Source organism: Schistocerca cancellata, chromosome 2 (assembly GCF_023864275.1).
Source record: "Schistocerca cancellata isolate TAMUIC-IGC-003103 chromosome 2, iqSchCanc2.1, whole genome shotgun sequence".
In the NCBI taxonomy this organism is placed as follows: Eukaryota; Metazoa; Arthropoda; class Insecta; order Orthoptera; family Acrididae; genus Schistocerca; species Schistocerca cancellata.
In genome coordinates this window covers 496,903,476-496,922,619 of record NC_064627.1, presented here as the reverse complement: position 1 = coordinate 496,922,619, position 19,144 = coordinate 496,903,476, and the positions used below count along the sequence as shown (strand labels likewise).

The window sequence follows — 19,144 nt, the reverse complement described above, 5'->3', positions numbered from 1 at the left end:
GTTAGTATCTACAATTATGACTTATTCAACTGTAATTCGGTAATATTCACATCCATATCTGTCAGCACCTTCTTTCTTTGGAAGTAGAAACACTAAATTCTTCATGAAGTTTGAGGGTTTTCACCTGTCTCATGCCTCTTGCACACCAGATGGGATAGTTTTGTCTTGACTGGCTATACCAAGGATATCAGTAGCTCTGACAGAATGTCATCTACTCCAGGAGCCTTGTTTCAACTTAGGTCTTTCAGTGCTTTGTCTAATTATTCTCTCAGTGTCATATCTCCCATACCATCCTCATCTAAGTCTTCTTCCCTTTCTATAATATTGCCTTCAAGTTCATCTCCTTTGTACAGTCCCTCTATATACTCCTTCCACCTTTCCCTTCTTTGCTTAGTACTGGTTTTCCATTTGAGGTCTTGATATTCAGATAGCTGCTTCTCTTCTCTCCAAAGCCCTCCTCAATTTTACTGCAGGTGGCATCCATCTTTCCCTTTTCGAAATATGCTTCAAAATCCTTATGTTTGTCCTCTAGCCATTTCTGCATATCCATTGTGCATTACTTTTCACAAAGCCCATGTATAATTATGGATGAAAATTATCTGCTTAATAGCCACACTTGAACCAAAAGTACTGCAGCTGTTTAACACTATTACTACACTTCCAGCCTATTCAAGTAATGTTGAACAACATGAGTATGTTTTCACTTTGCTCTTTTTAGTCATGTGTTTTGAGTGGAGCAAAAACTACACACACTATAATCAACAACAGAAAATCCAAGATGGAATGTAACAATATTATGCTACTCACCATATAATGGAGATACTGAGTCGCAGATAGGCACAACAAAAAAAACTGTCACAAATAAAGCTTTCAGCCAGTAAAGCCTCCATCAAAAATAGACCCCCCCCCCCCCACACACACACACAAAGGGCGCGCGTGCACACGCGCAAATGCAACTCACACACGACTGCAGTCTCAGGCACAACTTTAGCCACACTGCGAGCAGCAACACCAGTTCATGATGGGAGTGGCGACTGGGTCTGGAGTAAGGAGGAGGTTGGGGTGGGGAGGAGTAAGAGTGGCAGACAGTAAAGTGCTGCAGATTAGACAGAAGACAGAGGAGAGGTGGGGAGGGGAGGTAGCAGAAAAGGAGAGAAGTAAAAAGACGCTGTGATGGTGGAATGAGGGCTGTTTAGTGCTGGAATGGGAACAGAGAGGGGCTGGATGGGTGAGGACAGTAACTAATGAATGTTGAGGCCAGGAGGGCTACAGGAATGTAAGAGGTATCGCAGGGAAGCTTCCCACCTGCGCAATTCAGAAAAGCTGGTGTTGATGGAAAGGATCTGTATGGCACAGCTGTGAAGCAGTAATTGAAACAGCTTGTTGGTTGTCATGCCCACATAGAATGCAGCACAGACGTTGCAGCTTAGCTTGTAGCTCACATGACTGGTATCACAGGTAGCCCTGCCTTTGATAGGATAGGTGATGTTTGTGACTAGAATGGAGTAGGTGGTAGTGGGAGGATGTACGGGACAGGTCTTGCATCTCGGTCTATTACAGGGATATGAACCATGAGGTAAGGTGTTGGGAGCAGGGTTTGTGTAGGGATGGATGAGTATATTGGGTAGGTGTGTGTGTGTGTGTGTGTGTGTGTGTGTGTGTGTGTGTGTGTGTGTGTGTGTTACACAATGGTTTTTGTTCAAATTTTCATAGCCAAATGTTGTGCGAGAAATGGACAAATGAGGTACCAAATTGACCAGCTTGAGGTATGGTTTTACAAAAATTTCTGGAATTGCTTTCAAGTAAAGAGAGTAATTAACGGAAACTTAATTCGTGATTTGATGGAAAACTGAAATATTTCAGGGTAGCTGCAGCTAGCTGTATAACTGAAGTGTGTAGAACTTCATCTCTTCAAGGTATAGCTGTACTGTTCATAAAAAATGAAGTATTGAATTCATGACATGTTGACAACAGAGGACACTAGTAAGGGAAATTGGGTGTCAAAAAGAACATTGCTGTCTGAATAAAACTTGAAAATAATTAAGAACTCGAAAAAAGAAAAGAAAAAAGTGCCCCATACTGAGTTCCATCTGCTAGGAAGTCCTGAGTCCAGTCACAAATAGTATGTACACTCATATTTTGTTCACTAAGCAACTGATCAGAATTGTGTTGATGCTTTCTGAAAGTCAAGAAAAACCGTATCACTGGGGCTGCTGTTCTCGAAGGTGCTCTGGATCTCATGGCTAGAAAGAGCAAGCTGAATTTCATAAGCTCACTCTTTACAGAACCCACATAGATTTCTATAAAGGACATTTATTTTCCTTTCTTAAAAATGGGATTGACTTGAGGTTTTTACCAATTGCATGGTACCCTTCATTGCTCCAGCACCTTACGATAAAATCCTACAAGAAGAGGAGCAAGTTATTTCACATAATCTTACAGCTATCTCATCATGTCCAGGCAGCTTCCATTGCTGGGCAATTTTAGTTGATTTCCTTTTATGCTGTCACTTATCACAATATCTACCATTTTGATATTCATACGGTGATAGAAAGGATGAACTGCATTATGAACTTTCACAGTGAAACAATTTCAGAAGATTGTATTCTCTCTGTCTTATTATTTTAAACAGCATTTCACCATCAACATAGATTCCATCAAAAACAATGTGTTATGCTATCATTGAGTCATGTGAACCAACTCGTTCACCTTCTGATGATTCATGTCAGTGGTCACAGTTTGAGTTTTTACTGTTTTACAGTTTGAGGTTTACTGCACTGTTTGTCTTTAATGGTGGTTTCCCCATTTTTAATCTTCTTCAAACACCTGTAAATATTACTCTTGTCAGTGTTCTCTCCTTACACAACCTGTGTCATTTGGTGGATGTCTGTTTGCTTGTACCCTTCCTTTGCTGAGGACTCAAAAAACCACTTCAGTTTCAATCAATTATTTATGTGAAAAAAGTAACACCTACATACAACAAGAGTTACTCCAACTGTACGCGTAATTTGAACAAATTCAATCAGTTGACAAAAATGTATGATCACTTTTACATTACTTTCAATGCTGATTTAAAGTTTTACATTTGCATATTGTATCAATTTCTGCACCCCATTGATTCTAAGCACTATTTCTTATATATCAGTGGCTTCTGGAGTTACAAAAATTTCATTTATAACATGAAATGTGTTTTTTTCTGTTCTTATGGCACAGGGTTTACTGCTGTTCATCTGAATGTGTGTGTCTCTTAATTCTTATATTACATGTATTATCATGTTTATATTGTGTAGTTTCTTCTGGTGTAGATGTGATTGTTGGGTATTTGTATAATATGTAAAGTCCTGTTTATGCTGAAAATTTTGTAAATTTTATGTTTTCTTTGTGTGATAGGATACAGACAGGAAAATCAGCAGGATCCCACATTTATGTCTATACCTGTATCACTGACAGACAACACTGTAACACTGACATTGCGTGGATTCACTTCAAAATTCAAAGGAAGCACAATTGTTCCGGCTATACCATTCAATAAATTTGGATTATTCAACAGATTTGATGGAAGTAATGAGCCCATTGAGCATGAAGACATTAACCCTATTATTACAGCAGACGAGGCCATGGAACTTCCTCCCATCATTGCTATGCCAACTGATGACTTGGTAAGAACATACTTCGAGTTGAAAGTTAACAAGGAAAATTTCTGGTTAGTCCATTAGTATAATGCATAGAGCATATTATCTAACTCATAATAAAACAACTCTGCTAACAAGTTCAGTTGCAGAAGTGTGCATGGTTCAAAACCTGCTTTGTCTTGGCATACTGTGAATCTTAGAGACATATGCAGTTCAGAATGTGTCACTAATTCCATACCAACACACACATATAACTCAGACAGTGATCTGCAAGCTATAAAAATTTCCACTTTCACCGCCCATGGACAAATAAGGCATTGAGTAAAAATATCTGAAGCCACCAGACTAATCGAAACTCATTTTATTTGACGATCCTGGCATGGAAGCTATGGATTATCAAGTAGGCCTGATAGATTTTCTTAACAATTAGTTTAGCATCCAGGCGTATCATATATTATCATTTAAAATGACATTACTGTGAGATTTCTGCATTTAAAAATGTAGATGTGAAGTCATTATTTAATGTCATTGTTTTTTCTGCTAACAGCTGCAGGTGACTTCTGGGCAATTCTTTCCGTCATCTAATTAAAGAAGTGCTGGCTGAAAAATAATTCATAATGAATTATGCAATCCATATGGCTTAAAATTTGTGGTTATATTTTGTAATGCTCTTTTTCCATCTGAATTTCTTCACAAATATACCATGGCTGGTTACATGAACACGACAAGTATTAATACTAATAACATGGTATTATATGCCTCACTATGATATTGATCTGAAATCTTAGCTATACACTTGTGATGAAATTGGGGTAATTATTAGCAACTTTAAAACTTTCTGACGGGTTAAAACTGTGTGCTGGACAGGGACTCAAACTGAGCCCAGTCCGAGACAGTTCTTGCTACCAGGAAGTTTCAGATCAGTGCACACTCTGTTGCAGAGTTAAAGTTCATTATTGAAACTATTAGCAACTTCATTTTACATTAAGAGAAAATTTTGTACAATACAGAAACTTCCTGTTATGTTTTCAGTTAGAAATAGTGCAGATGAAGGTTTTAGCAGCATGTCAGTGCAGTTAAATCTGTTTGGGATTCTATCAGTGTCAGTCTGCAGAAGATGGGAGCAGAGAGTTTTTTTTCCCACAACATATTTGACATCTTGTGGTTTGAATTGCAAAAAACTTTCATATTTCAACTGTTATTCTGAGCCTTTCATTTTTCAGGTGGAACTTAATGTGGAGAGAAAACCTTTACATTCAGAAAGTTCAAAAATTGACGAGAACAAAATTTACAAGGAATATTTCAACAGGGCTCAGAGAGGAAGTCTGAACAATCACAGAGGATCAAATGTTTCGTTAGACAGCTCAAGAGCTGAGATACTTGAAAAAATTGGGGAACAACAGTTTGAAGACATCCTTTTCAAACCGAAACATGGAAAGAACAAATCAAGAAAAGTGGCCAAAAATAAACACCTAACAGGTCACTTTCTGTTCTTTTAATTTATGTCGATTTCATGTAATGTCTCTCTCTCTCTCTCTCTCTCTCTCTCTCTCTCTCTCTCTCTCTCACACACACACACACACACACACACACACACACACACACACACACACACCTACCTACCTGCCAGACTTCATTACTATGTACACAGATGTTTGCAAAAATTGAAAAGTGCAAGAATTACCAAGAATGATACACGTGAAAAACTTGTGCACTTTCTCTAGCTGACAGACATGTCCAGATGAAATATGGCATGTGAAAATGCATGAAGGAGAGGTTGCACTCTGGGTGCTGCAACCTCTCTGACGGAATGTGTGTGTTTCAGATTACCACCAATATATGAAATCAAGGCTCCATGTTGTATCCAGTAGCACCACAAATCATCATAGTTGTTACTTGTCTCCTGTGCTGATTCAAGGCATGTGACCATGTAGTGATAGCCTTGATAGTATGTAACATATATAGGCAACCGTCAGTTTATAGCAGGTTGAAGAGGGACCTACACAAAAATGCTACAGTTTGCTGCTTATGTTGTCAGTGGCAGTGTTCATATATTCATTGCAGTCTAAAGTGTTTTGGTTTCTGTGGATTGGAAGCCAACAAAAGCCCATACAGTAAAACAGATGGAGTGTGGGAACTGTCTACAGAGACACACACATTAGTAGTACTCCGTCATTGTCATCACTGCATTTAATTATAATACATGTATTGATAACTAAAAATACAACCTTCCCTGGCAGTACACCATCTTCCACTGAACAATTTCTTTTTCAAATACAGTTCATTTGTTGTTACAGAAATGTCTTGTTTGCATTTATGAACACCAAATGGCTTTCTTGTTAGTGAGAAAGTTCTTCTGCATAGTTTTTCTCCATTGTTTTCTTAGCTATCTGATTGTAGTATAATTTCTAACTTAATTTTCTAATTAATGAAATCATTCTGTAATCTTAAATTTATGTATTCATTAAAACTGATAATTTTCAGTGCTTTTATTTTTTATACAATTACACAAAATTATAGGGTGCATAATTTATAATCAACACTTTCATTTTAGGACTGGAATCTGGATCTGACTCTATGAGCACAAGTACTAACAGCATCCGTTCAGTTAATTCTGACAGTGAAGAGGCTGGTAGTAGTGAACAAGTTAGTGGCAGTACTGACTGCGCCAGTACACCAACCAGGTGTATTGACCCTAGTTCCTCGGAAGATACTCTTGTGAGACTCAGTGATTGTGTTGTAAGTGAAAAGACAGAAGTTGTGAATGTAAATGGTTTGATCTCTGAGAGTAGCAGGAAACTTGGGGAAATCACTTTAAGCTGTAATTCAGAAGAGAAAGACTGCATAATACCCCACATTAAGCCTGACTTGAGAAGTCCTGGTTCAATAGAACGAGATGTTGCAGATAAAGAAAAGCGTCTTGCAAAATTTCTTAACTTAGATACTTTATACAAAGATGCTTCAGCTGATCCAGAAGGTCCTGTAGCAAATGGTGAGCTTTCTGAGTGTGTGACAAATGAAAACTCAAGCAAGGATTTAGAAAGTCCTAAGCCACAAGAAGATGCTTGCCATGATGTGATTGCAGATTATAAGTGCCCTACAGATTACACTAGTAATTCCACTAAAGACTGTGAATATTCAAATTCAGTAGAAGTTTCTGATGAGAAACTTTCATCTTACAATAGTGTACTCAGTTATGGACCACCTTCAGGCAGCAGTGCACCACCTAGTGTCCACACTTCACTGGATACTTATTCACCTGGCCAACAAAGTGATACTGTAGTAACTGAAATATCACCAATTGAACGTGGGGACAAGTGGGTTCAGTTCAAAACTCCCTGCCCCATCACCTCACTGTCCGTCTGTTCTCATTATGTTTGTTGTATTGATTCAAGAGATTTTGTATTCTTCAGCAATTTTAGTCGTTTGGGATTGAAGTGGCAGAAGCTTGATAATAAAGCTAGACAGGTTGTCATGTCACAGAATGGAGACTTGGTGTGGAAACTGTACAAAAATACAGCTTATGCTCTCCAACAGCCATCTTATAAAGGTCCCTTTGGTACTCAGTGGTTAGAAGCTGCTAAAGATGTGCAGTGTATAGCTGTGAGTGAGTCAGCAGCATGGACTGTCTCTCTTGATGGCAGAGTGTACATCCATAAATATGTAACAAGAGAAAGGCCTTTCAGTACACCAGAGCAGGTTCCTTGTGTGTACATGGCAACTCGTATATGTTGCTTCAGAGAGAGAGTATGGATTCTTACCACAACAGGAGAAGTTCTCTGGAGATCTCATATTTGTGAGAAAACCCCTGAGGGAAGAAAATGGAATAAAGTTGAAGTACATAATGTTGTAGACATAGCTCTTGGGTGCCATGAGACTGGTTGGCTCATAGACTCAAAAAATACAATACTATTTTCAGATGACTTCACTGAACCAAAACCTTCATGGTGGCAGGTTAGTGGTAGCTGTCTTGATAATGAAATTTTTCAGTGTCACATGATGATAACTTACACTGATGGTGTGTCTTCTGGTTAATAGGTTTTAGTGAGTGACTATGTTTTCCAAGAGACGACACCACTGGAACAGTTCCGAAACAAATTGACTGATAATTATCTTTGCAATCTTCGGCCTCAGTGTACTGTAATTGTGGCATGTGGTGAAGACACATTATGGATATCGGAAAAAATGGCTACTTATGTGTATATGAACAAGACAGAATTCACAGGTATATTGCTCCTCTTTCTGTTTACCTGGTTAAACTGAAACTGCTTTGAAATTTGGCACTGTAAATTACAGATTCTTTGAAAATTGTTGTTGTCTCAACTAGAACAAAAGCACGAATGGGCAATGGAAACACTTTGTCCTTCAATTTGTGTGATTTCGTTCATGTCCTAGATAAAATTGTCCCCCTAACATTTATGTAGCTTAGCTATAGTTCTTCGACGAGTGACATTTTTAAATCATCTACTGAGTGTCATTTTTTTTTGTATACAAATTGGCTATCAAGTTCTTCCACAAGAATAAATCACAAATGGTTGTGTGACCCATGCAATATCGTAGGGTTGAAAGATTGTCTTTTGGAGGAGGATGTGTTTTACTATGGTCATTCATGGTCTAATCATGTGGATTATTGCATCACTCTCTGAAAAACCTGATTTTGTGATAAGTTCCTTCTTTATTTGCTCAGGATCAATGGAGTCATTTAACACTTCATTGTAATACACAGATGTGACTGGCATTCTCCTCTTTAAAAGTAAAAATAATACCTGCTGTTGATCTTTACCTGTGATACTGGAGCTGTGGCGAAGCCAATGGAACAACTTTTGTGAACTATTTGTTGAGTTTCGCCTACAGTACTCATTGTACACTGTAACATTCAGGTAGAATTGTACTTCATCACTGATCATTGATTTTACACTGTGATCTTTGGCTAAAAATGGCAACCCCATCACACTTCTTTTTTCAGTGTGATGCACATCTAAAAAGATGCATTTCTTTTGCCTTGTCTGTATTACACTGAAGTGCCAAAGAAACTGGTATAGACAGAGATACGTGAACAGGCAGAATATGACACTACAGTCGGAAGTGCCTATATAAGACAACAAGTCTGTGGCACAGTTGTTAGTTTGGTTACTGCTGTTATAATGGCAAGTTATCAAGATTTATGTGAGATTGAACATGGTGTTACAGTCGGCACACGAACGAAGGGACACAGCCTATCCAAGGTAGCAATGAAGTGGGGACAATGTGACACCCCACACATCCAGAATTGCTACAGAGTGACTCCAGGATCACACTTCTGAGTTCCAAAACTTCTGGTGGCCAACAAGTCCCCAGACACAAACATTATTGAGCATATCTGGGATGCCTTGCATGTGCTGTTCAGAAGAGATATGTTACATTCAGAAGAGATCTCCACCCCCTCGTACTCTTACGGATTTATGGACAGCCCTGCAGGATTCATGGTGTCAATTCTCTCCAACACTACTTCAGACATTAGTCAAGGGACCGATGACTGTAGCAGTCTGGTCCCTTTAATCCCACAAACCAACCAACCATTAGTCAAGTCCATGCCACATTATGTTGCAGCACTTCTGCATGCTTGCGGGGCCCCTACACGATATTATGTAGGTGTACCAGTTTCTTTGGTTCTTCAGTGTATAATGCAATATATATTCTTTTTAACTGTTATTACTTTATAATTCTTCCATTATTTTTACACACTAACAATCTGCTCATCAGTGCACTGATTACATGTCGCAATTTTGTAGTTTAATGATAATTTATGAACTGTAATATTAAGAGAAAATGAGAATGGTTAAAATCCAGCAAATGGTCTCTGGATCATACCAAAAGATGAAGTAAGACATATTGGAGTATAATCACTAAGAATTTACTGAGAATCAACCCTGACACATCAACTTCAATTTATGTAAATTTGATGAAATTGTCAGAAAAAGATAAGATTTTCAGCATAAGTTATCTACCAGTTTGCAAAAAAATGAAGATAATATAAGAGTTAAGAAGACATCTCACTGAACAGCAGAAGCGTTTAGTTGTTGCCAGGCATACATGAAAGAGAAAACTTGTTACACCCCCCCCCCCCCCCCCCCCCCCCCCCCACACACACACACACCCGTCCTTACATTGTGCTGACTGTGTGTATTTTAGATCAAAAAACAATTTATTCTGAAAGCTAACAAGTTTTCTTCTTCATTGAACAATGGAAAATCCAGGATGGAATGTAACAATATCATGAGAAGGAAAGTTGCTACTCACCATATAGCTGAGATGCTGAGGCGCAGATAGGCACAACCATATATATATATATATATATCAACAAAGGAGCTGTAACTTACCAAACGAAAGCAAATTTCAAGCTTTCACAACCCAAGGTTGCTTCGTCAGGGAAGAGGGAAGGAGAGGAAAAGACGAAAGGATGTGTGTTTTAAGGGAGAGGGTAAGGAGTCATTTCAATCCCGGGAGCGGAAAGACTTACCTTAGGGGGGAAAAAGGACAGGTGTGCTGTGTATACCTGTCCTTTTTTTCCCCTCAAGCCAATGCTTTGGTAAACTAAATAGAATTTTCAAAACTGATCTTCCAACGTACCTGAAATAGAAAGTTTACAGTTTGTGTGTATTACTAGGTTTGTCTCACAAGAGTGATGTGTGAACTTCTGTTGCAAAAACCATTCAAAAACTGAGATTTGTTTAGAGAACAGTGTTGGGAATAGCTAGGAGTAACAGGAATTAAAAAAAAAATCAGGGAACAAGCTGGCATGGAAGCTGTTATTGTGATTGTAATGGAATTGAAAAGGAGGTTGGTGTAAAATGCAGCAAAGTGAATGGATGATAGATGTACAACAAAGTTCTTTGCTTTATTCCAAGACATAAGGAAAACCCAATATGATGTCCTAACAGAAGTTGGATAGATTACAGGAAACATGCAGGAGCAGAATGAATGTGTATCATTAAAGTCTTAAATGCTTGGAAAATCTCTAAAAGAGGCTTTTATCCAGCAGTGCATATCAAATGGATGTTCATGGTAGTTTAATGATGATGATGATTTGATATTTATCAAAGAATATTACCTCCATCTGTAGCGGTGGAGATGTGTTATCATCTAACGCTGTTGTGTGTCAAACAGTTAACAAGAATGCTATCTGTGAATCTAAAGAATCAGAAAATTTTTGGAGGTATAGCACTAAGATTGTGGATATAAATAAACAGTGACTGGTAACAGTAAACTTGTTATTTCATTTAATGTCCTTAACAGTCATGGTAAAGCTTAACCTAAAATGTTAGTAAGATCTGCTCTGAATTTTCTATTTGGTGGAGCTTGCCTTTGCATCAAATTACGCAACCCTGCTCTAAACCCTAGAGAAAAATTCACTGTACATGGAAATTATTTTTGTCTTGTATGTTGGTTGGATAAACTAATATTCACCCAAAACTGATATTTTTATTGGCAATAAATTCTATTTAGGACTAAATGTATTGAGAAATGAGTGTTAAAATTTGAGGATTTCTGGAAATGACTCTCCACAATTTGTGGTTATTTGCTTTAAACAATCTTTTTACTGCTTACTTTTGCTGAATAAGTCATTTAATTAATCTCAACTGCCCCAAAAGAGAATTTCAGAAGACAACAGGGAGTACAAGTATATAAACTATTTCTTTTTAGCTGAACCACAAGGATTTTTACACATATTCATAATATAGTCATTAATTTAAATTTCTATATGCAATTTATATGTTTTAAATTTCAGAATATGAACATTTATGCTGTTTACTTTGAACCAGTGGTAGGCATTTTCAGTTATCATTTATGCTGTCTGGAATTTGGTCACGATTTGGTCCTTGGTTGATATCCTTGTGTCACCAACAGACATTGCAGCACGTGGACACTGTTTTAAAGTTATTGGCCATTCATTTATGTAGGTTAAGAACAAAAGTTGGACAGCTACCAAACCCTGTAGGACACCATACTTTGTCCTACTGCTTTCTGAGTTTATTGTTAATCCTGTGGTGCAGTTTGTCATTGTGCCCCTCTGCTTTCTATTATGAAGATAATATTACACCCATGTAAAAGAGCTGCTGAAAATGTCATATTTTAGTTTAAGAAGTAAAATTTTATTGTTCACACAGTCAAAAAGACATTGTGAGGGTAACAAAATACACCAACAGAATAATTTTATTTGTTCGGCTTTAGCACAAAATCTTTTGTTAGACTTTGGCTGTGTCTGTGGTTAATCATGAAAGCGAAACTGAAGCAGCTGATTAGCTTTTCTAAGGAATATGTTCAATATTTCTATTACATCACATTTACAAAATATGTTGGAAGTATTGATAGGAATGAATTATCTCACAGATGTGATCGTTTATCTCCTGTTATAGATGTATCAATGAAAAAATCTGTTTTAGAAAATGTAAATAATTGGATAGACAAAAAAATCTACTCGCCAAGCAGTGACAGGAGAACACACATATAAAAAGGTATTTTAGTTTGAAAGCTTTTGGAACCAGTGGCTCCTTCTTCTGGCAGAAGGGTTGTGAAGGTAAGTCTCCCCTGACTTGGGATTCTGAGCGACTTTTCTGAACTCATTCCCTTTTCCTAAACCTCACCAGTCCTTTTCCTTCATCCCTCTTACTTCCACTTTCTTCCTTCTGCCAGAAGAAGGAGCCACTGGCTCCAAAAGCTGGTAAACTGTAATAGCTTTTTATATGTGTGTTCTCCAGCCACCACTTGGTGAGTTGATTTTTTATCTATCTTCTTATGGATGTTTGCTTTCTGCCATATTTATTCAGTTTTCGTTCCATAGATCCAAGAAAATGAGATGGTTCTCATGGGTGTGGAACAAGTCAAAAAGTATAACATAAAACATTTGAATATAATATTACTACCCTGATCATTTGTCAGGAGATTATTGAAATGGTGCATACAATGTGGTAAACTGGAACAGCTAATATTTACAAAATTAACCCTTTTAGTGCCAGATGTTTTCTCAAAAGATGATGCGATTGTACAGTAAAATGCAAACCTCTGCCATACTTGCAATAAAATTGAAACTGTTGCATAAAGGAATGTAATTTTTTTATTGTTAGGGAATGCTGCTGGCTACAGTAATATGTGCAATACACATTGTCAAAGAACATATTTTCAGAGAAAAAAATTATTTTCATAATGGGGTTTATCGGAAAAAATTAAAACTGATTTCACTTCACTCTTGAGACCCATCAAATGATGATATACTCAAAAATTTCAGGTATATGTGGAATCTCTGTAGTTTTCTTAACAAAAACATCATAAAGGAATATAAAATTGTTTATTACACCAATGAAAAAATCAAAAATAACATAACAAAAAAATTGTTTTGTTCTGAACATGTTCTCAGTTCTTCAGTCACAAATCACTGACAAATGTGAGGTTGCAGTTATGACAACTACTTGCACACCTACTGACCAAAACATGAAGGATGCAGTCCTTTCTTGCAACAAATGCATACTGTTTGTGAACGCTGCTTCTTACCCTTCATAGAACAAACACTGCAGTAGCATTCCTTTCTCCCTGTAAGAGTCTTTACACCATATGCTGTTGGAGCAGGTACATTTATATCAATTGTATTTGTGGTTGCAGCCCTTGCCTGAAACCACTGTTGAGAAAGTTTGCAAATGACCATGGTGTTAAACTTCAGTCGTGTCCATGGTTTGTCATTGGGGTTTAGGGTTTCCTTATACTAAACATATGCATTCAGCAACATCCTAGCAATTATGCTGAACACTACCTTCTTCCGCATCTTGACAGTCCTCCTCTCATCTAAATAGCAGTATGTCATCATATCAGATGAGTCAATGCCACCCATGTACTTACTACCGTATTTACTCGAGTCTAAGCCGCACTCGAGTCTAAGCCGCACCTGAAAAATGAGACTCGAAATCAAGGGAAAAAAAATTTCCCGAATCTAAGCCGCACCTGAAATTTGAGACTCGAAATTCAAGGGGAGAGAAAAGTTTTAGGCCGCATCTCCAAATCGAAACAGAGTTGGTCCACTGTAATATGAGACAATTTAGGTCGAATGAATGACGATACAGCTACAGTAGTTTGGTTCGAGTCGTAAGCTTAGCAGTTAAGCTTTACCAGGTAGCCATTGCTATGCGTCAGGCGCTCCGTCCATATTTATACGAGTACCCTTCCTTTTTCACGTGCTTCGTCTGTTTTGAATTGATTGCTTATTTTTCTTTGATCTGATAAGCGCAGTTTTCTTTGTTATAGGTGTTTACGTCACTCTACGCTGAATATGCATTACTGTACTGTGTCATGCTTTGTTTGTCGTACTCCGATACTGCGTGTTTACGGCCTGTCGCCGATCGCGCCATGGCTTGCTTTTGTGCGCGCTACCGCCGCTTTTACAAATAAAAAAAAAAGAGAGAGAGGAATCGTCTCATTAGCGAAACAATGGCAAGAGACTGCTACTTGTTGTTACTTACACTGCTGCTTTCTTTGATGATGATCAACAAGAACCAAATAATAGACTGCGTACGATAGAAGATATTCTGAACGAGAGTTTAGCGAAAATTTTTCTCCGTTTGAAAATCTTTGCAGGCGCCTCTTTAGTACATTACATTCTGCACAGAAATTAGAGTCATCTTAGATTTAAAAATCTAGTCAATTGCTCGCTTCATTTCTGACTGTATCACTGTTTAGCATAAGAATAATACGAATATAAACATGACATGATATGTATATTCTTCCGCGTTTGCTGTTGTCTCACTCTAGTTTTGTGGTTTATTACGCAGACAGGATTTAAATGAGATAGCAGCAAACACGAAACAGAACAAGGCAAAATGTTTATGTTCGTATTATTCTTATGGTGACGAGAATACTGCATGTGATTCACAATTTATAAAAGTTCCTATTAGCAACCGTCTCTTCTCACAGATAGGAAAAAATTCAGAACGTAGAGTTGGCCATATTGACAAACATCCTAAACATTCTTGCCAGTCGGGTTTTCGTAGTACATTGAAATGCTACTACATTCGAAGATGAACAATACGGAATTTGTATTTACTTCGTTGGATAATGTATGAAACTGCAGTGGTTGAAACTCGGCGCGGAGAAAAAAAGCTTGTCTTCCACCTTTTTTTTTTTTTATTTATTTACTGACACAGAGGTTTTGGCGCCAGTATTTATCTTTGTGCCTACAAAGCATGCCTCTGTAGCGCTACATATATTCGGCGGCAGAATTAAGTTGTGGCGGCACCCACCGACATTTTTAAGAACTTCCGCTTGCTTTGCACTCGATTCTAAGCCGCAGGCAGTTTTTTGGATTACAAAAACCGGAAAAAAAGTGCGGCTTAGATTCGAGTAAATACGGTATATGCAAAAATTACATCTGGTTTCTTGACCGACTGCCTATTGCAAATTGTTTTTTTCTGATGATGTAGCAGAGGATGATGTAATAACAAGGAGGACTGGGTTTCTCTGTGATTTCTTCTGTCTGAAGCCACAGAGAAGTATAAAAGATTTACTGAAAAACTTTAGCTGACCTACGGCATAATTTGACAGAAGACCACATGGCAGGAATTTTCTGTTTCTTCTAATTGTTCCCGTTAGATAAGTGCCAACTGAATACAGCTTTTCTGCCAGAGGAATAGATGTAAAAAAGTTATCACAAAACACATGGTAACCTTTTTGCACATAGCTCCCAAGAGCGAGTAGTTTCATGACGACTACATATCCCATGCCATTCTTTTTTATTTTGTTTTTATCATCATCACTTTTTGCACCATGGTAGACATAAAACCCTAGGCAGTAATTTACTACTGGATCACACAGCATCCAAAATTTGACTCCCCACCTGTGATGATGTTTATTGGGGAGGTACTGGATTAGCTGCGAGTCCGAACAAGACTTTTATCAACACTCAGTTGCTGGTGTGGAGTGTAGTGGCGACACAAAGCACTGTTGGCAATATCCACCAACACTTGAAATTTGGCTGTTGGAGCATATAATGGGTGACCAGGAGGGTGAAATTTCGAATTGTCTACAAAATGTAAGAACCGCAGCAACAACTGAAACCTGTTGCATGAAAACATTTGCGAAAACCGCGGTGTCAACTGGTTTGCATCAGTTGAACAATAACTAAAAATCGTCGGCTTTTTTATCAGTCCCATATTCAAAATCACTGCTACGAAAGCCCTCATTTCTGCTACAGTTGTTGGTTACCACTGTTTGATTCATGAATTTGGTGATAAATGCTTTGACTGAATCACCTGGTGAGTGTATCTGTTAGCCTCAGTCACCATAATCGTAAGAAGCTGTTGCGAAAAGAACAAATTGGGAAAAAAAAATTGGTGTGGTGTTTGCTAGTATATGTTTAGGGCCTTTTAATTCTGCATAAACAAAGTGTGGAGGGGCGGATTGTCAGATGCCTCATCCATTATTTCAAGAAAAGTATTTGCACTACAATTCAGTTGTGTTTGGTCGTCGTCGTCATCATCATCATTTGCTGATGCACAATCGTCACTTGAAGAAGAAAACGACGAGTCCTCTTCTCCACCAAACATCTCATAATCCGATTCACTTTCTGCAAATTCATCTTCACTTTCACTACTTTCCATATTACTCGTATCGAACGGCAACTTCTTACTTGACAACACACTGCTGCCGCAAAATATTTGGTAAATAAACAACATCAGAGAAATTTATGTTAATAGACAAATTGCACTGACAATCGAAAAGAAGATCAATATACAGTGCGTTCAACCTTTCTTCTGCATCTTGGCTAGAAAATACTAACATCTTTGCCTTCAAGCACAGAAAAAATGAACGAGAAGGGCATCACGATCAGATCATTACTGGCATTTTTCTCTGAAAATCTGGTTCACGATCAGATCGTATTTGGCACTAAAAGGGTTAACACGCTGTGGGAATGAAACATTGTTATGCACTATTAATAAATTTATCATACACAAAATATCTAATCTTGAATATTGTGGCCAAGTGCTGTCAGAACTGAAATCTAATAGACATTTTTACTTAAGCTGGTTTAACAGTCCCTGTTAAGATATTAGTCTCAGTAGTAGGAGAAGTTGCCTATCAAAAAGTCTTTCAAACTCTGTTTAAACTGTGCTTAAACTTTTAACAGTTTGTAGTGTCCTAATCATTCTTGTTATCTCTTTAGGGGTTGTATTTTTGAAATGAGTCTCTGGTGTGTATGTGCTTGGCTGTAATGTTTGCAGCCACTATCAGTGATTTAAATTGGTGCCCAATGATTTCTGTTTGTCATTATTTCTGTCACAGATGTTAACTGAGAATGAATGTAAATTGTGTCACCATTTGTATTTTTTTAAATTTGTGTATTATTTACTTTTTTATTTTTAATTTCATAGTAGTCCAGATTATCTCTACTGTGTAGATGAAAAGACTTAATTTTTTGTTAGTTTCACTTCTTTGGTAACAGACTGTATGATTTCACAATACTCTTGGTAATGGAGTTGGAACTCTTGACTACTGCTTGCCTTGTGGTTTAAATAGTACTCTCTCTTCTTAGCACAGACTACTTTAATCCCATACATCTACCATCCCTGGCACTACTTCTGTTTAATTTTACTCTCATTTGATTTAGATGGAAAAAGGAGTCAAAATGTTGTTGGAAAATGTTTAATAAAGTCTTTCATCCTTTCTCTCTCCATTGTTAATCTATTCCCAGTATCTAATAAATTAGAGAACCATAATGATCAAGTCATTGGTTATGATTGTTTTATAAAAAAACAATTTCTTTTATAATCTGAATGTAATTCATCTTCTTCTTTTGTTGTCAATAGTTGTCTGTAATGCCTAGAAGCGTCATTACCAGTCCCTTTTTTTGTTTAAGTCACTAGAGGTAGTTAGCTGTAAAATCAATCTGCCAGTGGTTGTTACTCGGTGACCTTCATTTCTCATGAGAATTTTGCACTGAAAAATAATCAAAAGCTGTACATCAACAATTTTATGTGTCTTAGGTAAGTACTTTCGGTAGAAAATCAACATTAAGAGCCCCACAATGAATTTATATTTAAGTCTCCACTAACAATGAGTTTGCATTTAATTCTGCATAATCTTATTTATACTCTTTCTAATAGTTTGGTGAAGCCCCCTGATAACTTGTAAACTGCCAGTACTACCAGCTTGTGTGTTTTCATTTACAAACAGCATGAACAGGGACTTAACTTTGAATTTTACATACATGTGTGGCTATTCCTCTCCTGTTATCGATCCCAGAGTAGTATGATATTAATGTGTGCCCATCTAGCTGTCTGTACTGAATTCCAATGATGTAAAAGTGATTTACTATTAATGCAACATATCTGCTGTCATTTTATTTGCAGTTTCACGTTTATATTTTTTATTAGAAGTGCATCCTTTTTATTAATGAAGCTTATTATGTTTTGAGGGAAGAAATTTTATATGAATGTTCCACAAAATTAACAGCATTTCCTGAGCAGCCGTGATATTCTTTTAGTAAAAGACTTTTCAGCTGTAATATAAATTGAGTTACAAAACTTAAAGATGAAGTTAACTTTTGCACAAAGCCACTGCCAAGTAACATAGTTCAATGAAATTTGGCCTGTACATAGCAATAACTGCTACATTGTAGTACAGAAAGTAACTGATATGAATACACAATGAGATGAACAGAAATGATACTTTAATTTAGAGACAATAATTACACTGAAGTCACTGCTGTTTATGACAGTCCTCTGGATATTGCAAAAAGGCAGGACATGTGATCACCAAGGACAGCAATGCATATTCTGCAATGTTCTCCCATTCTGGCCACAAGGTTGGCATGGAGTTCATGTGGTAAGGCATTTCATTCTTCCACCAGTGCAGCTGACAACTGCTGGACAGTCTTTGGTGCATGTGAACATGCTGCATTACATGTCCCATGCATCCCACACATGCTTTATTGGATTTAAGTCGAGGGTTGGGGGAACAGACAAGCCAGTCCATTCTCAAAACATCTTCTCATTCCAAGAGTTTTTCCACGTGCTCTGTTTGATGAGGTCATGCATTGTCATCTGTAAAAATGAAAGGATGCACAAGGGGCAAGGAGTACTGAGTCCCTATGATATCAACTGGTGAGTGTGCCATCTTCAAAGATTTGGAGGTCAGTACACTTGCAGTATTATGCCTTCTGACACCAAAACACATGGACAACCAAAAACAATCATGTTTGACAATGTTCCTTGGTGCGTCATGTGTTCCAACCTCTCACCATTTGAGAGTGTGTGTTAAGAATCACTACTCAGGCTGAATCTGATCTCATCCGAGAAGAGCATGTGACCCCCCACTCCTTATAGGTCCAGTGCCTGTGCTCTTGACACCATTGCAAATGATGCTGCCTATGTATGGGTGTCAATTATTTACCTGGTAACCAACACGCAGAGAGTTAATTAACAGCTCTTAATTACTCCCAAAAACCAGTACTTAGAAACACCTTTTGTTTTTTCCATCCTTTTGTTTCTAAC

The 19,144-nt window shown here is 37.6% G+C and overlaps 1 protein-coding gene across 2 annotated transcripts in view; it reads left to right on the top strand.

Moving 5' to 3' along the window:
* The window catches only part of LOC126162034 (uncharacterized), a 202,469-nt gene that overhangs the window by 114,812 nt on the left and 68,513 nt on the right, over positions 1 to 19,144 (top strand). For both annotated transcript variants that reach the window (XM_049918260.1, XM_049918261.1), the window contains exons 8-11: positions 3,391 to 3,659; positions 4,856 to 5,111; positions 6,187 to 7,586; positions 7,671 to 7,857. In XM_049918260.1, the coding sequence (XP_049774217.1) occupies positions 3,391 to 3,659; positions 4,856 to 5,111; positions 6,187 to 7,586; positions 7,671 to 7,857 (2,112 nt within the window). The remainder of the gene's footprint in view (positions 1 to 3,390; positions 3,660 to 4,855; positions 5,112 to 6,186; positions 7,587 to 7,670; positions 7,858 to 19,144) is intronic.